This window comes from Nannospalax galili, unplaced genomic scaffold, assembly GCF_000622305.1.
Source record: "Nannospalax galili isolate Female #2095 unplaced genomic scaffold, S.galili_v1.0 scaffold227, whole genome shotgun sequence".
NCBI lineage: Eukaryota > Metazoa > Chordata > Mammalia > Rodentia > Spalacidae > Nannospalax > Nannospalax galili.
Genome location: NW_008360303.1, coordinates 10,722,128 through 10,746,218, shown reverse-complemented (window position 1 = coordinate 10,746,218; position 24,091 = coordinate 10,722,128). Strand labels below are relative to the sequence as shown.

Sequence of the window (24,091 nt, the reverse complement as noted above, 5' to 3'; positions counted from 1 at the left end):
AACTGCAAAATAGGCATGAACCTTCACTTTTTTGAGCTAGGATCTCAAGTAGTGTAGGCAGTTCTTGAAACTATATCTAGATATGTTGCTGAGGATACCTTTGAGTTTCCAATCTTGCCGTCAGTCACTTCCCAAGTGCTGAGATAAACAGGTTTGACATATCATATCTGGTTTCAGTGTGCAGGGCTAGGGATCAAACTGAGGTCCCCATGAATGATAGGCAAGCACTATACCAATTGAGCTATGTCCTTAGTTCTTGAAGCTTAAATGTGTTTAATTAATTTAAACTTCAAAAATGTATGGTTGTTACTGAAAAGCTAACTGTCAGATAATATGGGCATGTAAAAAAAAGTATGTTTTCAATAGTAGATTTTATGAAATTGAAGTAAAAAATTATTTCCTATGAAAATTTAGCTACTGAGTTTAGAGATAGTGTATTAATTATAAAATAATTATCAAATTTTTGCCGTTTTGTGTGAAAAATATTCAAAATCTTTAATCAGCTTTATATTATGTTCAAATAGTAATACTTTGGATGTTAGGTTTGCTAAACACATTATTAAAATCAATTTCACTGGTTTTTGTTTTTTAACGTAGTCATTAGAGAACTTTAATTGTGTATATGCCTCATATTTATTTCTTCTGACCAGTTGTAGTGTAGATCATAAAGACTTTCAAAGAATTTTTATCATGTTTTTTAAAACTTTTTTGTGAAATTATGGGGCTGGAGAGATGGTTCAGTGGTTAAGAGCACTGACTTCTCTTACAGTGGACCGGGGTTTGATTTCCAGCACCCACATGGTGGCTAACAACCATTCGTAACTCCAGTTCCATGGAATCCTGCTTTTCTGACCTCCGTGGCCATTACACAACATGGACACACTTATGTACATGCAGGTAATACACTGCTACACATAAAGTAATTAAAAAAACAACAACAAACAACCGTTTGTGTGAAATTATATTTAACACCTTGATACTTAAATTCACAGTTGGTATCTTTAATTATAGCCCTCCAGCATTTTATTCAAGGAAGTCTATATAATAAAGCACTCTTCTAGACAATTTAGGAGGTTATATTGTGAATTATACTTTTGAAATTAATTCAGGAAATAGCCTGTTAAGCTATAGAATTTGCCACAAGAAATACAAAATTGAGAGGTTTGCAGAATGTCTTAAGGTTTTTATGAAGTGTGTGTCATCTGAAAATACCTAAGAATTCTGCTGGCAGTTTTGGAGAAGGGTATTCTCGCAGAGAAAACATCATCACCACAGAATGGCAAAAAACAAGTATAGAGCATTGTTAATGAAGCATAGTAGAAGACAGTGAGGTTGGAAGATGAGTTGTTGGGGCAGGCTTTGTCTACTTTTGAGCTGTAAATTGATATATTTGGAATTGGCATAAACTTGGAAACTCTGCAAGTGAGATTATGACATAATTTATGTAAGAGATAAGTACCTTAATTGAGATAATGGGAACCATCAGTGAAATATTTTCAAGGATATGATCAATGGATTTTAGTAATTGGTTAGATATGAAGGATGAAGGAGAGGGAAAGTGATTGTGATTGGTGATATTGAAGTTGGCCAGGGAAAAATGATAACACCTTCCATGGAAATAAGGATTAAAGATATATTGAGGGGAGTATTGAGTAAATCAGTCTGTTCTGAGATGCCAAGTAGGCAGTTAAAATGAGACCATAGCATGGACTAGGTTGAAATGTAATTGTTCATTAATGTGAGACCTTAGTATATAAGCTGAAAGGAATCACAGAACTACAGTTCTGCCTCAACCTCTGCCAGCTCCACATCTGTAGATTCAGCCATCCCTAGATAAAAAATAATCAGGGGTGGGGAAAAATCTTTGGGCCTTGAGTTGGGGGTGGGAGGCAGAGTACACGCTTACTATATGAAGTCCTGAGTTCAATTCCCAGCAACAACAAAATTGCGTGTGTGCTAAACATGTACCAACTTTTTACTTCATGTCATTATTCCTTAAATCATAAAGTGCAGCAACAGTTTATATAGTATTTGCATTACACTAGCTATTAGAAATACTCGAGAGATGATTTAAAGTATATAGAAAGATGTGTGTGAGTTATATGCCAACAATTGTAGCATTTTTTATGAATATTAAAACATCTGTTATTTTGGTGGGGTAGTGGGGTCCAGGAACTCATCCCTTGTGAATATCAAGGGACAGCTGTGTGAGAGTGTCAGTGCCAGATTCTTAGGGAAGAGGTACTAGATGATGATAATAAAGATGAACTTATATTCTTTGAGGCAAGGTGTTGCATAGTCCAAACTGTCCTCAAACTCTGTAATTGAGGATGACCTTCAACTTCTGATCTTTTGTCTCTGTCATAATAGAGAGCTGGGATTACAGGTGCTGGGAATAGAGCGCAGGACTTTGTGCATGCTAGACAAGCACTGTCTCAACTAAGAGGCATCCCCAGTTCAGCTTTTATTTTTCGAAACAGGTTTCCCTGTAGCCCCAGCTGGCCTGGAGCTCTATGTACACCAGACACCTCAGTCTTACAGAGATTTGCCTGCCTCTGTTTCCTGAGTGCTGGGATTAAAAGCATGTGCAGCCATGCCCAGTGTCAACCTTCATTCTTAATGACTTAGTAACTCTTAATAATAAATCTATATGTACATTGAATAAAACTAGAACATTGAGAAAAAAATTGGTAATATTATATTGCCACTGCTACTGTTAATATTTTCAGCCTTTTATTTGAATCAAGACTATGCATTTTATACATATTCTAGTACAGTTTAATTACATTAAGCATTGATTTGAGAAAAAAACTCAAACTGCTTTTTTTCCCTCTGCTGTCACACTACATGGCAGCCATATGTCCTCTAATACAGTTCAGTTCTGACAGTATTTGGAGATCGTACAGGTTTTACAGGTTGAAGGACTTATGAGCCAGGAGCTGTGAATGAAAACCTGTGTGTGTGTGTGTGTGTGTGTGTGTGTGTGTGTGTGTGTGTGTGTGTGTGAGAGAGAGAGAGAGAGAGAGAGAGAGAGAGAGAGAGAATGAATATCATGATAAGCATGTGCTGTTTTTATTTTGGGGGTGGCAAGGATTAAACACATGACTCCACACATACTAGCATTACTGTTACCACTGAGCCATACTCTCAGCTCCAGGACTTATTGTTTTAATCAGATTATTTCTATACAATAAAATGCATTTCATTTTATGTGTGTAGTGGTGAGTCAGTCAAAGGGACTGACAAGTAGGTAAGGCCTACTTCTATGACTCAAACAAATCATTTTATCGTTCATTGTTTGCTTTTGCCTGCTTCAGAACTTTTCCAAGTGGAGAAATGCAGTATGTATTCTGTAACAGCATTCTTTTATTTGGCAGAAAATTTTGCTAAAAGATTAATTTGCATTGTTGCATACATCAGCAGTTCACTTCCTATTTATTGCTGAATCATATTCCATTGCATAAATATACTATCATTAATTCATTCACTTTCAATAAACCTTTGAGTTTCTAGTCTTAACTACACACCTCTTAGGAACATTCTTTAAAAGTCATTTTGGGGACCTATGATTTCATTATTGGTTAGTGTATTGTGTGCATGCATCTGTATATAGTCTGGTACTACATGAGGACATTATGGTAATATATGATGGACTGCATATACAACAGTGATCTCATAAGGTTAGAACTGGAGCTGAAAAATTCCCATCACCTAATATTTTTACTGCACTTTTGCTATGTTTAGATGTAATTAGATTCACAGATGCTTAACCATATTAGTTGCCTACAATATCCAGTACGGTAATATGCTGTTAGAGTTTTTTGTTGGTGTTTTGAGATAAGGTCTCCTGTAGCCCAGGCTGGTCCCTAACTAACCATGTAGCCTAGGATGACCTTGAACAACTCTGATCCTCCTGCCTTCTTACACCTCCTGAATACTAGGATTACAGGTATGCCACCATCCTTGGTTATGCAATGCAGAGTATCAACCCCTGGGATTTATGCATGCTGGGCAAGCAGTCTACCAACTGGTCTACAATCACCAGCCCCACTGTAACCGTTTTGTAGTCTAGGAACAATAGTTTTTTTTTTTTTACATAGTCTAGTTGTAATAGTAAGTTCTTTATCTAGATTTTTGTAAGTACCTTCTAAGATACCTATACAATAACAAATTGCCTGACCATACATTTCTCAGAATATATCCCATTATTAAAGAAGGATGTAAATTGTGTGTGTGTAGGTACATGTGTACTTGTGAGTTCTGAGAGAAATACACAGAATACAAACAGATTTTCACCCCAGAAATGTACGTATATGCATGTACACATGTGAGTATATATATCTTCTGCTTTGTGACTTTTCAGTTTCTTAATATATCTTTTTGTTTTGATTTTTTTTTTAGAATTGCATGCTAGTTGACAAGGTACTTTGTATACGCTCCACCCAGTTAGTCTCATGGGTAATATTTTGCATAAACATAGGACAGTGATCAAGACCAGGCAATTATTGATGTGTCTTTTGAAGACCAGGAGTTTTAAATACTAATATACCCAGTTTATTAACTTTTTTTCTCTTATTTGGTCTTAGAATTCCTTATGTACTCTGGGATCGTGTCTTATATGTCCTTATATAATAACACCTAAGATTAGGTAATTTGTAAACAACAAGAGATTTATTTCTCACAGTTTTGGAGTGTGTGTGGTCCATTATGAGTGTTGGCAAGTTTGGTGTCTGAAAGCCTTGGTTTCCTTCCAAGATTATAGATAGCATGTTGCTGTCTCCTCCAAAGAGGGGAAATGCTATGCCCTCACATGGCAGAAACAGACCAAGGGACACAAAAAGAATCTTGGTTACTTCTCTTTAGGTCCCTTATAAGGCATTAATCCCCTTCTTGAGGGTGTAGCCTTCATATGCCAATCAACTCCTAGAAGCAACACACCTCTTAATATTACTTCATTGGAGATTAAGTGTTTCACATGCATTTCAGAGGTGGCACATTTGAACCTATAGCTGTGAGTTAAATTTGCTTTGCTTCCTGTAAATTTTCTTGTAGAAATCCCATTTTGAATTATTTTTTGTGTAGGTTGTGATGTATTGTTTGAGGTTAAGTTTTTCTATTTTAAAACTCATCCAGTTGTTCCAGCATCATGTGCTGAGGAAAAAAATTTTTTTCCCATAAAATTCCTTGGTACTTTGTCAGAAGGTGACTATATACAAAAGTACATGCATTTGGACATACAGACCCATAAGTACATCAGTAGATACATATATTTCTAACTCTTATTCTGTCCCATTGATCTATATTATCTGTTCTTAAATTCCCTTGATTACCATAGCTCTTCAGTAGGTTTTGAAATCAGGTAATGTAAAAGTTCTTTATTCTTTTTGAAAATTGTTTCAGTTATTGTAAGTGCTTGTGTTTCCAGATAAATCTGCAAGTCCGCCTGCCAGTTTCTCTCAAAAACTACATGCTGGGGTTTTGATTGAAATTGCATTGTAACTGTAGATCATCTAGGGGGAAATTACAGGCATTCCTGAAGAGCTGACTTATGGCTTTTTGTCTTTTTTTTTCTTTACATAATTTCCCTACATTTCACTTGATTTGAGCTTTAGTGCACTGTTGTTTTAATGGATTCTTAAATGAATGCTTTTAGGAGCCCCCCCCCCCCGTCTTTTTGAGACAGGGTCCCTCTGTAGCCCCAGCTGGCCTGGAACTCAATATGTAGTCTAGATTGACCTGGATCTCAGAGACCCACCTGCCTCTGCCTCCTGAGGGCTGTGATTAAAGTCACACACCACCAAACCAATTGTCCTTTTTTTGAGCTAACAGTATGCCGGACCTCTGACAGCCGTATTTACATGAATAGCTACGTGAATACGAAGGTAGAAAAAGAAAATACTGCACAGTGTATTTGTTGTTAAAGTATGCTTGGTAGGCCTGATGTATTAAATGCCTTCTTGATTTATAATATTTTCAGCTTCCAGTGGGTTTGTTGGGATGTATGTGAAGGAGCATTTGCATTCATTGCCCTATAAAAATCCTCTCCCTCATTCATCTCTTTCAAGTCTCCAAGCTTCTCTGACCAGAAAGCTCATTACTGTCTCTTTCCCAGTTTGTCATATAGTTAAAATCATGTATAGCCATCTCAGATTGACTCCTTTCATTCAGTAGTAATGGATTTAAGGTTTCTTTTCTCTCTTTTTTTAATGTGCTGAATAATAAATAGTTGTCTGGGGATGTATTACAGATTATTCACTTGTTGCAGGACATCTTGGTTGCATCCAAGTTTTGATAATAATGAATACAATTGCTGTAAGCATCTGTGTGCAGGTTTTTATGTAGGCATACTTTTCATTTTATTTGGGTGGATGTCAGGAGCACAGTTTCTAAATCATTGTGATTTTTGTTTAGTTTTGCAAGAAACTGCCAAACTGTCTTCCAAATTGTCTTACTTTGTATCCCTGTTGCTTTATATACTCATCAGCATTTTGGTTTTGTCAGTGTTCTGGATTTTAGCCGTTTTAATCACATAGAGGGACCTGATAACAGTCCTACCAGATGTACTCTTTACATATATTTTCCGTCAGTCTTCCTGACCTGTTTTCTTCCGTTGAGTGGTTGTGCTTCATCTTGTGGTGCTGTCCTTTCAGTTTTCACTTCATCCTTACCATTTCCTAGTAGCTCTGGCCGCTTACAGCCTATATTAGCAGTACTTTAAATTCTACCTACTCTTTCTTTCATTTTATATCTTTGTTGGAATTCTGTTTACCCTACCTATTTCTGTTACACATACGTACAAACATCTCGTTACTTCATTATTGTCATCTAAGGTAATCTTTTCTCTCCAGTTATATCATAATTTGCTTTCTATGTCTTTTTCTTTTGTGAGATATTTTTATTCATTTGAATGTACTGAATAGTTTGTATTATCTATATTGGGAATGGGGTTGCTACAGAGAATTGAGGGTTTTTTTTCTTTTTAAGGCAAATTGAAAACCAATTGTTCAGTAGAGGTAAAGAGGCCTGTGTTAGTTCAGAAAGCAGCACTCTCAGAAATCTAAGAGGGATTTTGTTAGTTGTAGTCCTAGGGGGAAATTAAGGGAATATAGCTCTTAACAGCCAGCACAAATACTTTCTGAGTAATAAGCATTCATTTCTTGTTGCCTGTTTATGTTTTGTTGACAAAAGGAAAAGAGGCTAACCTTTGCAAAAGCAAATAGGAAGCAGGTGAGCATGTTTCTTTCTTTAACTCCTTGAGAGAAGCTGGAAAAGCTTCTTGAATATATCTCAAAAGTTAGACTATGTTATAATCTACCTTTCTGTCCAATTCACCCTGCATTATATACTGAAGATACAGCGTCCTACTTAAAAAGGGAAAAGGGGGAGGGGGGACCATTCTGCTATATCATAAAAATTGAGATAAGAAATTGCTTTCTGGTTGTTGATTATTGCCTAATCTAAATTTCTTGTTTAATTATGTAGATTAGTGAACTTGTAGTCTCAGATTTTTAATTTTTTGTAGAAATATTTAGTGTTCAGTATATACCAAATAGATCCCACAATGATGAAAATCAGGATTTTAGAGAGCCAAGTAAATGATTATGTTTCTCTAATTGATTGTATAAAATGATATCTGGAAACTATTACCAAGATTTGAGAAACTCTAAATTTTTAGGATCTTGACCTTTAATTGAGACACTGTCCAAATTGATGTACGTTTGAGTAAATTTTAAAAAATTGTATGAGTGTATTGCCTGCATGTGTGTAAGGACATCAGATTCCCCTGGTTGTTAGTGGCCATGTGGGTGCTAGGAATTGAGCCCAGGTCCTCTGCAAGAGCAGCCAGTGCTTTCAACCATTGAGCCATCTCTCTAGACCCAAGTTTGAATAAATTGTGTGGTAAGCACTGTGCTCGGCACCAAATAGATACCAGAGTGAATAGGACAGTCTTCATAGTGGAAGAAACATGATGAACAACCATTTCTTTGTAGTGTTGAAGTGCTTTAGTGAAACTGCATGTGCAGACACACAGTAGTACTCTGCCAAACCGAGCCTCTTACAGGAGTTGCCCAGTTTTAAAGTCCAAGAATGAGTTAACCAGTCAAAGAGGAAAATAATAGGAGTGCATTCCACATTGAGTGAAAGATCATGAATAAAGATACAGATACCAAGAGGCAAAAAGCAAGAAACTAAGAGTCATAGAGGCTCACTGGATCAAAGTCAAAGCTGTTCAGTCATGCTATGCCAAGGAAGTTAAGGAAGTTGTGATGCATCATAAGGTGCTTCATCTTGTTCTTTTCTATGATCATATGCTTTGAAAGTATGACAATAAAGTCCCCTGCTGCATGCTTGAAGTTGTTTTGACATATTTTTTGTTAAAAATTACTGCAGTTATTAAAAATTTCGTGTTCTATTCTAAAATTGATTGGTATGAGTTCTTAGCTTCAATTTCCTAATTTGTAGAATGAAAATAATAACATTTACATTTTTGGATGTTTGGGAGTTGTAATAACTGTAAGTGATAATGATAGTGGCAGTAATGGGTAACTTTTTTTTCAGTGCCAATAGTAATGATTGCTTTCATTCTTTCCCTAATCCTCAGTGTGTCAGTGAGATAGTTTATATAAGTATCTCCATCTTCTAAATAAACTAGAGCATAGAGATGTGATTCAACTGATGTTATATGGTTAGCAAATAGCAGAGTTTGGTTTCAACCCAGACTTATCTGCTCTCATTCTGTGTGATCATATGTAGAGAGTATTTAGTAAGTGTCTAGCACATAATTATCAATGGGAAATAATAGCCAATAGCTTACTTGCTTTACCCAAATCTTTTGAATTAATATCCCTAGGAAATTGTCATGTTTTCCCTGTACCTTACTCTCTGGTGTAAGAGATGGCATATGACTCCTAAACCCCCTACCTTCTATTACCTGCTTCTTTATTGATTTATTTCTATATTGAATGTTAAATCCCTAGCAAGGACCATTATCTGTTTTGTCATTGTATATTCTGTCCTTAATGCAGTTTCACACACATTAAAATGACCAAGTAATGTCCAGTGACACAGTGGAAATCTAAAAAACATAAAGCTGACTTCAGCTGATTTTCAAATTTAAATATTTTACCATCCATAGCTGTGGTTTTATAGAGTTTTCTTTTGCTCGAGTCTGTCTGTTTCTGTGTTATACCAGAGTATTCTCCTCTTGGTCCTTCAGATCCTTGATGTCTGTCCTTTAGGGATCACTCAGCTTGTACACAATGAAGCACATGAGGGCAGCATTCTGGGTCTAAAACCAAAATCTGTTAAAAAGTATAAAACAATTTTCAAAAGTGTGTTCTGAGAAACTATAAAAAGAAAAAAAAAAAACTTTGTTATTTTTCCTTTGCCTTTTGCATTAGGTCATTTCAAGTAAATAAATAATTTTTCCGGGGTAGGGGGCGGTTATTCTGTTTCTGTGTTAACTCATATTTTCCTCCTCTCTATCTAGAGTGTCTTAAGCCATTCAACCTTGTGAAAATTTGGATGTTCTTGCAGATAGTCATTGTGAGAGAGAACGTTTCATTTAAGTCCCAGATGAGGACCGAAAACTTGAAATCAGAGGAGCATCTGAAATCAAATAATATTAGGTAGGATAAAAATTACAGGGGATTTCTACATTGTTATTCATTTTAGAGATTATATGTTAAAGGTTTTCATATTCTGTGACCATTAATAGAAGAATTTGAGAGTTTTTGGAGGATTTGATTTTGGTTCAGATGGGGAAAGGATATACTGAAGATTGTTTTCTTTTTCTTTTGTTTTACTTACATGGCTTTATAAGAACTTAAGCATAGGTTTACTGTGACATGAGCATTGATTCCTTATAGTCCAAGGAAACATTTTTTTAATGTACTGAAATAAAGGAATTTGTATGCTTAGGTGTATGGTATCTGTATAAGCATAGGGACATTTAGAGTAAAAGAAAATTCCTGTTACATATATAGTAATGTATTAGTAACTCTTGCTATAGCATATTCGTAATGATGTAGCATGTCTGAGTAGTACCAGATGTTGTGATAGCTGCCCCTCTTAAGTTGCTACTGTGATAGTGACATTCTAGAGCTAGTTTGTTTCAAAAAACCTGCTTTATTTTTTAATGCTTATGAGCTCTGCTTCTAGAACTGCATTGATGGGGAACTCAAGCTCTGCTACTTTCTAATTTTGTGACTGAGAAAACCCTCTCTGCCTTAATTTTCTTATCAACAAAATGTGCATACATACTACTTACCTGATAGAATAACCAAGATTTAAAGTTGTTTTCAGTGGAGTGCTACTAAGCAAGTACTCTGCCACTGAGCTACATACCCATCCCTGTTTTTGTTCTTGTTGGGTGTTTGGTTGTTTTCTTGAGATAGGGTCTTGCTCTGTAGCTAAAACTAGCCTTGAACCTAACATGTAGCTCAGGCTGACCTCATACTTCTCTTCCTCCTCCTGACTGCTGGTATTGTAAGCATTGTATCACTATACCTGGTGAAATTTAGAGATTTTATAATAGATGAAAGCAAGACCTGGCAAATAATACATTATTAAATGTATATTATTATTAAACTATTATATTATTAAGCTGTTGGTTAACAGATAGATTTAGAATCAGCTGTCAGCATTTCATATTTTTATTTCATGTGTTTAGTGTACTGCCTACATGTATATCCGTGCATCTGTGTCATACAGTGCTCATGGAGGTCAGAGGAGGGTGTCAGATCCCCAGGTGCTGGAGTTAGGGATGGTCCTTCGCCGCCATGTGGGTGCTGGGACCCAAACCCAAGTCCTCTGCAAGACAGCCAGTGCTCTTAACCACTGAGCCATCTCTCCAGCCCCCTAGCATGGTATTCAATAGTTTATAGTTTGCTTGATGTGTTATCAGTTCCCAATTTTTTAAACTTCGTGAAATAATCAGATGCCAATTAAGCAGTAACATTCTGACTCAGTTCTTTTGTAATTTCTCTGTATTCGTCTCTGATGTTATTTTGTGTTCATTTTAAGAATGTACTGGTTCTTTGTGTTCATTCAAATGAACAGAACTCAAGACATTTAAATAGCTTGTTGTCTGTTGCTTCTCATTATGCGGTGGTAGAAGACTAAGATTTTTGACTACCACCTTGAACTGTTGTCTTCAACTCATTGTGCTCTTTCAGAAGAGAGTCCATGAAGCAGGAGGGGAAAGAGACACCCTATCAGCCCACCCGATCGCCGAAAGCTTTGAGGGGGTCCCTTGGGCGCTTTTGTGAAACTTCATCTTACTTATTCTTTGTAGCAGCTCTCATCTCCATGTGTCTCCCTACAAACTTGAGCTTTCTCAAGGACCTAGCTGTCCAGGCTGACTATTCTGGAAGTGATTTTAGATTCTTTGTTCCTTATTATCATATCCCCTTCTGCTAGTTTAACTTCTGGATATTTCTTGGATATGAGTTTTTCACATAGCTGTATTATCATTATCTCGTTACCAGTCTTGACCTTTGAAAATTCATCTTTCATATATCTTGTGATCTTTTAAAAAGGTAAATCTAACAATGCTACCCTTACTTAAAATTCAGCATTGATTTTCTATAAAAGGGCTGCATTTGAACTCTTGACACATCATGGAAAGCTTCTCAAAATCTGCTGTCTTCCTTGATTCTCCAGCTTCATATATGGCTTTTGACCTTGCATTTTATCCTTCAGTCTGTCTTACTGACCTAGCTTTGCTTTTTTTGTTTTTCTTTGCTTTCATTCTTGACATTCTCATATCAGAATGACCCTTTACAAAACAGGGTATACATAATAAAAGAATAGAGGCTGCAGAGTCAAGGTTATAGTACAGCATGTTGCAGTGTTTGGAGGTTTTATACACTGTAAAGTACTACAGAAAGAAAGTAAATTTCTGTTTTTGTTAACATGAATTGAGAACTCTAAGTAACAACATCATCCCTAGAGTCTCTCTCCTTTTTTAAAGTCTCTTTTCTAAATGAAATTCAACAGTACAGCAGTAGGATATAGCCTCCTCCAGTCAGGATAGTACTAGGAAACTTGCTGATATTTTGGAGAGCTCTACATATTTCTGTGTGTTCGTAAGTACATATTTATACCTTAAAATGTCTGGCCTACTATTTGGCATATAATTTTGATTAGGTTTTTAGATTTGTGACTATAATTGATGAATATTGTGATTACCACAGTTGCTCTTAGAACTGTATGGAAGCAAGTGAGCGAGATGACAAATTTAAACATAGATGGCTCTTGCTTGGTGGAAGGAGGAAAAAAAACTACTCTAGACACTTCTCCCCAATAAAAGAAAGTGGTTTATTGATGTGGTGGTTGTTATATGTGTGTTGTTGTGTGTGTTGTGTGTGGTGGTGGTGTTTTGTTTTGTTTAGATAGCTGCAAGTTTAGGATTATTTCTGAATTCTTTCTACAGAGAAAATGGATCTGGAGTTCAGGTAGAAGGAATCTCATTTTATGTGTCCCAGTTCAAGCATTTGTGAATTATATTGTCATACTCAGGGACTCACGTATAATGATAAGGAGCTTGAGCCAAACTGTTGAGTTCAAACTTTACTTTTAACTCTATGACCTTGGGCATGCTACTTAACCCCAATATGCTTGGGTTATAAGTTAAATGATTACTTATGTAAGGACCTTAGAACAGTGTCTTACAGTAGCTAGTGCTTAGGATGCATTATATGTATTTACAGATCTTGGTGTTTATGTTGACTCCATGAGAATTATTTCATATTGTTAGCTTTCAACATATTTCTCACTGATTATTCCAGTTTTTTTCATCCCTTTAATTTTTTTCCTTTTTATTGCTTAATAGTCATACTTTATTTCTCTTATTAACGAAGTGCTACTGAGGGTGGTAGCACATTTGTAATCTCAGCACTTGGGGGAGACTGAGGCAAGATGGTCATGGAAGTTCAAGACCAGCCTGAACTACATAGCAAGACCCTGTCTCAATAAAAAACAAAACAAACAGAAAGCTCAAAGACAATACATACAACATTTGGAAAGTTTTTTAATGAAGGGCATGGTGATTCGATTTTTGGATTCTTGGTTCACTCATTCTTAATTTTTAGATTTTGTTTTAATGTATATGAGTGTTTTTCTTGCATGTATGTGTCCTGAGTTTGTGCCTCCTGTCCACAGAGGCCAGAAGAGGGATTCAGATCCCCTGGAACTGGAGTTAACAGGCAGTTGTGAACTGCCATATAGGTGCTGGGAACCAAACCCTGGTCCTCTGCAAGAGCAGCCATGCTCTTAATCACTGAGCCATCTCTCCAGCCCCAGTTTATTAATTCTTTTCCTTAATTCTTTCAGCTTTAAAGTAAGAAGAAAAAACTCAAGTTGCTCACACTTTTTACTAGAGAAAAACATTTAGACTCTTGTCTTAGCTGGGTGTGGTAACACAGACCTTTTAATCCCAGCACTTGGGAGGCAGGTGCAAGTGGATCTCTGTGGGTTCTGGACTAGATGGCCTACACATTGAGTTCCAGTCCAGTGAAGGCTACAGAGTGAGACCTTGTCTCTTTTTTTTTCTTTTCTTTTCTTCTTTTAAGGGGCACTTGTCTCTATTTGAGCATTAACTATAAACTGTAATGTAGATTCGTTAAAGGTCTTTATCAAAACCAGTAGAATTAGAAGTATAGTATGATTTTTTTTTTTTTTTTCCTTTAGAAGGAAAGCTTCAGACGTCATAGAAAGGAGAGTGTTCCATTTTGGTAAAAGAAAGGGAAGTTGTGACATTGGTAGGGGGAGGGTAAGTGGTGTGTGCTGTCAGATTGTATGATCTGGGGTTTTTTAAGGTCATGCCAATGACTGTGAAAAAATGATTTTTAATGGTGAAAGTTAAGACCTAAAGTGATCAGTAAAACTGGGCTGTATAGATGATGGGATTTGACATACTACATTTGGGGACTAAAGATAGTTAGCTCTTTAGTATGATTCATTTGTATTGGTAGTTCTCATGTGCTAACATTTACTATAATGCTGTTCAATAGCTTAATTCAAAAAACCCAAACAAATACCGTTGTAAAGACTAAATGAATAAAAGGATTCACTGTGCACTTTAATAAAGTTAAAATTTGCAGTTGCTTTAAAATGCCTAATCATTTATGTAAAATAGTACTTCAGTAAACATTTTAGAACCTTAATATTCTTCTAGCTTTTATGAAATGGATATCTCAAGTTGCTATAATTGCCTTTTAAAATTTTGATTTTAGTTGACATAATCATACATAAGGGGGGCATATGATGTTTCAGTACATATGTTAGAGTTGGCATGTTCCTCACCTTGTAGATATATCATTTTATGGAGACAACATTCAAAATCCACCTCTCTAGCTGTTAGATATTCAGTACATTATTGTTAACCATAATCATTCTTCTATAGAACAGAATACTAGAACTATAACTTCCTAACTCTTACATTCATATCCATTGGCCAGTATCTCTTTATTCCCTGCCCCTTACTCTCTTCAACCTCTGGCAACCATTCTTCTGCTCAACTTCAAGGACTAAATAGAGAATATGAACATGATTTACCTTTTTCCTTTCTTCATTAGGAAAAATGTTTATTGCCAGACATGGTGGTACATGCCTCTTAGGACTGGAAAGATTAAGACAGGGGACCTCAATTTAGAGGTCAACCTGAACTATATAGTGAGACCTTGTCTCAAAAGAGGGGGGAGGAGGAGAGGAGAACGAAAGAGATGTTTCTTGAGTTTCTGCCATGAACAAAACACTATGCTACTAGAAAAAAAGATTCTGGTGGTATGTATTCTTAAAAACTGTGGTACCTACCGTGAAGTAGCTTTGGAAGCATATGTAGAGAATGTCCTTAACTAGACAGGTTTTTCAAGGAAGTGTAGTGTTCTGACTCAGGCGCACAAAGGATAAGTGCTAATTAGCCAATAAAGGGGGAGGTGGTATTCCTAGCACAGGGACTCTCCTTTTCCAAAGTTCCTTAGTCCAGTGATGGACCGACCTTTTAGATCAAGGTGCACAGAGTACTGAGAGTTCTGAAACTACAGAATTCTGTAGGTCATGTCTGTAAAGGTTTTGTAGTGAGCAATCACTCAGATAAACAATTGGTAAGACCAACCATGCATTTTTTACAATATCCTTCTGATAATGGTGGGAGATAAGAGTGAAATGGACGAAACAGTTTCATAGCTTTACAGTAGTTTAGGTACAGGATGGGTATAACTTGCAGTGTAACTAAAGAGGTGATGCAGTGAGCATTCATTTGTAGTATCCTCCCTGTGAGGTGAGGATAACATGCCTCTGAAATTGGTAAAGATTAGGGTTTTCAAAGAAGGTTGTCATGAAATATTTCTGAGGTGTTTTGCCACCAGTTGAAAAGGCATGATATGTTTGCTAAGGTGAAAAAACACTAGGTGTTGGAGTTGAAGTTGGGTCATTGAGTTCAGTTTTGAACCTCTTGAATATAGGCAAATCTTTTTTTTTTAATTTTTTGATTTTTAATTTTATGTGTTTGAGTGTATTGACTGCATGTATGTAATGTAACCCATGTCTTGCAATGCAGTGCCCATGGAGAACAGAAGAGGGCATCAGATCCCCTAGAACTGGAGTTAGAGGATGTTGTTAGCCACCATGTATGTGCTGGGATTCAAACCCGGGTCTTCTACAAAAACAGCCAGTGCTCTTAACCCCTGAGCCCTTTCTCTAGCCCGATTCTTGAAGAATTTCAGAGAGAGAAAAGATTTAAAATGTATGAGAGACTTGAGTGTTTTGAATGCCAGAGAAATGGAAAACGTCCAGTAGCAAGAGAAGTTTCAAGATTTTCAAAAGAGGAGGGATTAATCAAATGAACAGGTCCTTAAATGTTAGAGAGCATTCCACTGAAGTGAAAGTTGGTCTAGTAAGGAGAGGGCTGTGTAAGTGTGGTGAATACACCAATAGCAGGAACTCTCTGCTCAGAGCGGAGGGATATGAACCAGCAGCTTGAGGAGAGTGGAAATTCAAAACGGTGGTGGTAACTAGTAAACTGAGAAACAAGAGCCTCTTCAAGGCATCCAGGAAAAGTCTTAGTTTAATGTTATTTTTAAAGTCAAATTTGGAGAAGAGCAAGAAAGTAAACCTATTTTGCAGAAGTCACTGAATAACCTATAAATGTTAAAGGAATGACTTTAATTTGTCCAGACCCAGTGCTACCCTGGATGCTACAACAGGGTACAAGTTTAACTACCATATAGCCTTATAATATTTTATTGCACTTGATAGTTAAGTGTTATGTTAATTTGGCTTGGTTTGTTTTTAACTGATGCTCTTTCTTTTCTTATGTAGGCAGGCAGAAGTCCTGAAGGCTGACATGACAGGTATTGGCTGACTTCTTTTTCACAACTTATTTTATACTATTAATGGAAGGAAATTATCTTTCCTATATTAGGTGTAGCATTAAATTCCTGTGCTGATTGCCTAAAGTAATAATAACTTAGTATTTGCTTTAAATATTTATTGTTTTTATACTTTGGATTATTGCTAATCTTTTCCTGGAAAAATGTTATTTTCCAATTTATAGTGTCCCAAACTTGAGTAGTAGGTAAACCTTCAGAAAAAAAAAAAAAAAAAAATTTATAGTGAAACTTTACTGAAGGTCTATGAAATTCAGTGAGCTATTTTTTCTCACATACCTTTTCTGCTTTGAATAATAGTTGAAGCCTCTTGGGAAGAATTCTTGGACTTACCCACTGAAAAGAACAGATAACTTAAGAACTATATGGTAATAACTATACAGTGATCAGTATGTCCTCCATAATAGAGCACATTGTCCTAAAGTATCAGGAGAAAGCTTTTTGATAATAGATTGTATTCTGATTTGGGAGGGATTGAGTTTTGTAATAAAATCCACGAAGAAGAGTTCAACTGCTGTTGATAAACGTCATACTGGCTAAGCTTTGCAATTGAAAAGGGTATATACTGTTGAGGTGGTTTTTCCTCAGTTTTTTAGAGTTATAGGCTAACATTTATAAGCAACCTAACTATCATATTAAAGAACAAGACAAAAGGAGGGAAAGACTTAAGAGTACAGAACTGTAGTTCTTCCCATTAACAAGTCTGTGATCATTGTCCATTATATAAGTGTCAGAAACACTTTTTGTGTTATTTTCTTTGAGACAGTCTGCCAGAAGCCCAAGCTGGCCTGGAACTCGATATGTAGACCAGGTTGGCCTCATCTCAGAGAAATCTGTCTCCCTCTGCCTCTGGAGTGCTGAGATTAAAGAAGTGAGCCACCACACCCAGGGGTTATTTGTGGTTTGGGGGTTTGTTGTTTTGTTTTTCTTTTTTGAGTCCTGGTCTCACTATGTAACCCCAGCTGGCCTGGAACTCATTAAGTAGACGTGACTCTGCCTTCAGAGTGCTGAATTAATAGTCATGAGCCACCACATCCAGCTCTGAATTACACTCTTGAATGGGCACTGGAAGTATAATCTGTATCTTGTGACATAAATGGTACATGTTGCAACATCAAGCCATGTATACCATTTTTTCCTAAGTATTGAACACTTGCAAAACATAGACTACATTTAAGTTACTCATTTGAATGATCTCTTACAGTCTCCTTTCTTGACAACAATTAAAGCATGGCTATGTAAATCTATAAATCTACTAATAATTAAAACTTGGTGAGAAAACCTAGTGTAGTGGCACACGCTTGTAATCCTAGCACTTGGGAAGTGAAGGCAGGAGGAGCACAAGGTCAAGGCTCTGGGCTCATAGTGAGTTCCAGACTAGCTTCAACTACACAGTGAGATCCCATCTCAAAAGAAACAAACAGAAAACTTGGTATCAAGAAGCTGATACTGGACTTCATTCTTACTAGCCAGCAAACTCAAATGTTAATTGAAATATCCAGGAAGCTGTTTGTAAAATAGGATTATGGTGGCTTATCTGTACTGATAGCCAACCTTAAGTGGAGTTGAAATTACAACATTGTACAGCAGCAAACTGCTAAATGAAATTAAATTGCTTTACTGGTTATTGGAAATACATATTCCATTATTGAGTTTTTTTCTACTGAGGTAGCTTACGATCAGCATTTAACTGTTCAAGCCCTGCAGAACTCTGGCAGAAAGTATGGCCCCAGTTCTGCAATACACATAGTCATAGCTTGACTTTCTGATTTTACCCTGCACCTAGTCACTTGACTGACTTTTTGAGGAGTTTAATTCCAGGCTTCTACCAGCCCTTCTTAACATTAAATGGGTAATATGGACTGCTTACAAAGTGCCTTGGATACCAGTGTGCTAGTCATTAAAATAATTCTCACTGTTGTGGTTTTTATTGGGTTGACTATTATGATAAAGTAGGAATAACCCAGGCAGCTGCTAGATGGTGAGCTGATAGAATTTTGTAAGGATCCTGGGAATGATTCAGAATAAAAAGGAAAAATGATAGGGACAAAGATACAGTTATGAGGGTAAATGTGATACGATAGGTAGAATCCAAATCAAAAGCAAAGGGTGAACTTTTTTAAGGTAACCATATTCATTTCACAGTGTTAGTTTAAAGCTGAAAGACAAAGGCTAGAGAGATGGCTCAGCAGTTAAGTGTGCTTGCTGCAGAAGCATGAAGACCAATGTTCAGATCCCAGCACCCATGTGTAAAATAGTCCTGGGCCTATCTGTAATGTCAGCACTAAAAGAGGATGTGGGGTTGCAGAGACATGAAGATCCCTGGGACTAGCAGACTACTAGCCTAGTGAGACCCTGCCTCAAAAGAACATGATGGAGAGTGGTAAAAGAATATCCAGTGCCCTCCTTTGTCTCCCTGCCCAGTGCACCTACCAACACACTTGTACAGATACCATACGTGCACATATATGCTACACACACACACACACACACACACACACACACACACACACACAGAGAGAGAGAGAGTTTAAAGGAAAAAGTTAAGACAAATACAAAAATATTTTAAACCAACTGTTATGAGCTAGAAGATCAAAGGTGGTGAAAGTCATTTGGAATAGAGTAACACAAAACTTAACGCAGCAATGGGTGGAGCACATTTGCATTGAGGGATGGAGAGGGAAGGAATCACTAGTGTGGTTTATGGATTAAGTGTCTTACCTGATGTGGTGTTCTGTTTTTGTTTTGTTATGCAGATTCTAAGCTGGGTCCAGCTGAGGTCTGGACATCCAGGCAGGCTCTGCAGGACTTGTACCAGAAAATGCTAGTTACTGATTTGGAATACGCTTTAGACAAGAAAGTAGAACAGGATCTGTAAGTATTATCATTTGAGATGTTCCTATAAGATCAGGAGTCTCACCAAGACTGTAACACATTTTGGTAGTTGGTTGTTTTTTAATCTAATTCAGACTAAGCTTTTTCAAAGAAATTGTGATATTTATGGGGTGTTTTTTTTTTTTTTTTAAACAAAATATTTGACCATTATAGTGGTTTTTTCAGGTTTAATCTTTGAAGAGCGGAGGAGAAATGTTTGGAGTGGAATTTTATTAAGGGCAGCTCTTTCAGACCATATTAGAATAAATAAATACAAACATATATATGTATGTATGTATTTCAAGTGCTAAGAGTGTGTATTGAGTCCTATATTTAAATCATGATGATTCTACACTTGATCTTAGCCAAAAGGCTGAGAAATGATGATCAATGTGATTCTGCTTCTTCAACAGGAAAGTGTATTTGCATTGTAAGCAAAGTCCATTTTAGTCAAATACATTGCTGTTTCCTCTTCCCCCTGCCGCCCCCTAAACTAAAGATATTGTGTATTTAGGCTATTCCACTTGTTCTTGCTATGAAGGGTGAAATGGCAGATAACCAGATTCCTGAGTGAGTAAATAAAGGCCTTTGTGGAAGATGTTACCTTATAAATTAAAGCTGGGAAAATTAACCTGATGGAAATTTAAAAATCAGTTAAGAATATTCCATCTCATATCTTGTAATGCCTGATACTCTGAGTTTGATAGAGATTATTTTTTCCTTCTATGTTTTTCTTTTATGCCTTATAATTTAGGAAATCTAGTAATAAGACAGAATAGCAACCAATCCATAATTCATGTCTGTGATATTTGAGTCTGTTATAAGATACCATTGACAATATTAGGGAATATTGACTGACTCCCTAAATTATTTTTTAAATTGTAAAGCTCTAAAGCCTCAAAATTTGATGTAGATTGTTGGAACCCTATTTCCTGAACTTAAACTAATTTATATAACTTGATTAATGAAAGGAAGACATTTTGTAACAAGATTTTGGTGTGCTGTATTTCAGCATTGTGTTGTTTAAATAATCAAAATTGACCTGTGGCTTGTATTTTGTATTATAAAGAGTTAAACCTTAACCAAGATAAACAATTATTAAATCAAAATGCAAATGAATGCTATGGGTAATAACTTTTGGGGAAAATAAAAGAGAGCTTAATATGTATAAAGCCCCCCTCCAATGTGTCACTTGAATAGGATAGAATTATTTTTGACACTAGTATTGAAATTTGTTAATAGTTTGTTTACTTTGATCTTACCACTGTAGTTCTGATTTGTACTGGGATTTCTAAATAGGCTCTAACTAAGTAGCTCTAAAAGGTCAATAGCTGAAGCCACCATCTGGTTATTCAAACTTTGGTAAGTGTCTACCAAGGTCAGTTGGATTCTACTACATGTCTAGTCTTGTTCAAAGAAAAGCATGAAGTTATTTAAATAAATGGATAACTTTAAAGCTAGTTTACTATCTGGTATGGTATGATTATAACAAACAGTTCTTTCTTGTTCTCAGGGGGACCAGTGTCTGCCCAGTGAGTCACTACTATACCAAATAGAATTAAATTTTGTTTTCAGCTGGAATCATGCCTTTAAGAATCAGATCACAACACTACAAGGCCAAGCAAAGAATCGAGCAAACCCGAATCGGAGTGAAGTTCAGGCAAACCTTTCTCTGTTCCTAGAGGCAGCTAGTGGCTTCTATACTCAGGTGAGTTGTTTTGTACTCGATTCTTCTAGTATTAGTGATATTCTTCTCTTTATACACATCTTTTATGCATAGTAATGCTTTATGTAATTACCATATGAGACTTCAGGGGTTAATTATCTATAATATCATATAAATCGGAGGTCTAAAATTTTTCACTTATAAGGCCTTTTAAAAAAAAAATACAGACTTGAGTTGAAAATGTAGCTCAGTGACAAAACACTTGCTCTCAGCATGTCTGAAACCCTAGGTTCAAACCCTAGTATAGCCATTGATGTTTGGCTCATAGGATGGAGTTAAACTACATGAATTAAAAAGTGTAATGCGAGCCAAGCCTTAGTGAAACAATGGAAGTAGTTAACACATGACCATATATAGTTGTTATCAAAGTAGTAGGTAGGTTGTGCCAAATACGTAGTTAAAACTAAGAAATGGAGCTTTTTCCCTTGGTTATTCATTGTCTTCTCTGATTTTCCTTTTTCCTTATCCAAGTCCTGATGCATTTACATATTAGCTAAGGAATAAATAAATCTTACTTTGGAATTTTCTTTAAGCACAATTCTTTATAAAAATTGCTATTTTATTCATTTATTTTGCATGTGTGGGTGTGTGGGTGCACAGGTGCCATGGCATATATGTGGAAGTTAGAGGACATCTTGTAGGAGCCATATCTCTCCACCATGTAGCTTCCAGAGATTGAACTTGGGTCGTTAGACTTGGCAAAGCACTCTTATCCTCTGAGGCATCTTGCCAACCCTTGTAATAAGATTAAATTAATAAGAATTGCATTAAAGAAATCCTTGCCCAGTTCTCTCTATGCTGCTTTCCCATTACCCACATTTTGGCTTTATATTAGTTTTACCATTTCTTTGAGTGAAGACAAAGAATCTGTGTTGGGAAATGTTAAATAACTGTCATCTTATAGAAATTATTTGTTTTAGCCAGGCATGATGGCATGTGCCTTTAATCCCAACACTGAGGAGGCAGAAGTGGATGGATCTTTGAGATGCAAGTTCAAGGCCAGGCAGGACTGCATAGTAAGACACTCTTAAAAAAAAAAAAAAGAAAGAAACTTTCTGATTTATTTATAGACGCACACAAAAAAGTCATCACAGATCATCATTGTAAGGCCTCAAGTACCATTTTTATTTTCTTTTATTCATTTTCAAATTTATACCAACTTTTAGCTTTGTAAATTGATACTTCTGAAAGGTTGGATTGATGTTCAGTTGGGGTATAGATGATGGAAAGATAGCACAGTGGTTAAGAACATTGACTACTCTTGCAGAAGACCTGGGTTTGAGTCCTAGCACCCACATGGCAGCTGACAACCATCTTTAGCTCCAGTTCCAGGGAATCCAGTGCCCTCTTCTGACTTCCGTGGGCATACTTACATACATGCAGCCAATGTACACTCATACAGATAAAATAGAAATAATAAAACAATAAATTTTTTTTAACTAAAAATAAAGCAGGCGTTGGGTCAGTAAAATGGCTCAGAGGGTAAAGGTGCTAATTGCCAAGCCTAATAATGACCTAACTTTGATTCCCAGAACCCACATGGTAAAAGTGCCAACTCTCACAAATTATCTTGTGATGCACAAGTGTGTTCTGGCACACACACATATCAATCAGTCAATAAATGTAATAAAAATTAAAAATAAAGCAGATGTTAGTTTTGCTCGGTTTACAGGTACCTGTCAGAAGCCTGATGGTTTTGCTCTTAGGTTTATTTTGCAAGTGTTATACCATTGAGTTGTGTCATAATTAGTCTCTAAAACCTTCTTTTTCTTAGGTACAATATTAGATAGTGAGCATATGAAAGGAAATGATGAACCAGATATGATATGGTGGTTCATGTCTGTAATGCCAGCATTGGAGAAGCAGAGGCAGAAAGATCACCACAAATTTAAATGCAGCCCCTCTACACAGTGAGTTCCACGCCAGCCAGGGTTACATAGCAAGAACAGTGGAAAGGTTAGGGTGAGAGTAAATTTTATGATTACAGTTCCAAATCCTAACTTAGGAACAGGTTTAACCTAAGCAGAGTGACTATTAACACTTGGAGAAAGTCAGGGAAATAAGGTAACTTAGAAGCCAAGAGAAAACCATTTTAGTAAGAGCAGGAGTTAAGAAATGAATCCTATTATGTGCTGCTTAGAAGTCAAATAAGAATTTTTTTTAATCATTTTTTTAAATTTTTAATAACTACATGATTAGAAGAAACATTTCATTACAGCTGTAACATATTCAGTAACACACTCCAGACCAAGAGTACATCACTTTCACAAGTGGCTGTAACTTTCTAGGTTCACAGTTGAATTAATACAGTTACACAGTATTGAACTCAGTATAAGCCCTGTAAGATATAAAATTGAATGAGTTTTTGGTTTTTTAAATTTAAACTACATGATTAGAAGAAGTATTTCATTACAGTTTTAACAAACACACTCCAGAGCAAGAGCACATCTCTTTTACAAGTGGCTGTAAGTTTCTAGGATCACAGTCAAATTAATACAGTTATACAATATTGAACTCAGTATAAGCCCTGTAAGACATAGAATTGAATGAGTTTTTAACCTTTAAAAAAGATCTCCATTTCATTTTAGAATATATTGTTCCTTGCAGAAAGACTCATTTTTTTGCTACTAACACTGAGATGTTGGCACATGCATCTGTAATCAGTATGTATCTGATTGTTACTAGTCGTAATCGGTTGCACTTGGATCCTTGGCGCCTGTGTATGTCTATAAAGTCATCAGTAGATTTCAGTGGTAATGTTTATCACCTTTACTAATTATTACATGACGTAAATTTCCATGCTTCCTCCTCAAATATACTACATTTTTCAAAATTCGTCGATTTTGTGTGTGTGTGTGTGTCACACAGAACATCCCAAACCATCTTATTCAACTATACACCCACTTTCCAGATGGCACCCTCCCATAGCCTCCCTCTTCCAACTAGAGCCCTTATACTCTGATATCCCTGCTACTGTCTGCTGTGTTGTCGGCACACCCAGCCGTTTCCCACTACTTGTCCATCTGGTGAATCTAGTCAGCCTATCTAGAGGTCTTTGTTTTAGGAAGGTCAGCTGTTCCTCATCTAGCAGCAATCAGTT

The 24,091-nt window shown here is 36.3% G+C and overlaps 1 protein-coding gene and 1 pseudogene across 9 annotated transcripts in view; one reads left to right on the top strand and one right to left on the bottom strand.

Moving 5' to 3' along the window:
* Positions 1 to 24,091, top strand: part of Smg7 (SMG7 nonsense mediated mRNA decay factor) — a 77,339-nt gene that overhangs the window by 21,180 nt on the left and 32,068 nt on the right. For 4 of the 9 annotated variants that reach the window (XM_008824301.2, XM_008824299.2, XM_008824295.3 and 1 more), the window contains exons 2-4: positions 16,324 to 16,355; positions 19,148 to 19,265; positions 20,841 to 20,973. In XM_008824301.2, the coding sequence (XP_008822523.1) occupies positions 16,324 to 16,355; positions 19,148 to 19,265; positions 20,841 to 20,973 (283 nt within the window). Of the gene's footprint in view, positions 1 to 9,490; positions 9,630 to 16,323; positions 16,356 to 19,147; positions 19,266 to 20,840; positions 20,974 to 24,091 lie in introns of those variants that run through there. The other 5 variants (XM_008824302.3, XM_029559223.1, XM_029559221.1 and 2 more) reach the window with 5 other exon arrangements.
* On the bottom strand, positions 19,486 to 19,650 carry LOC115068640 (annotated as a pseudogene).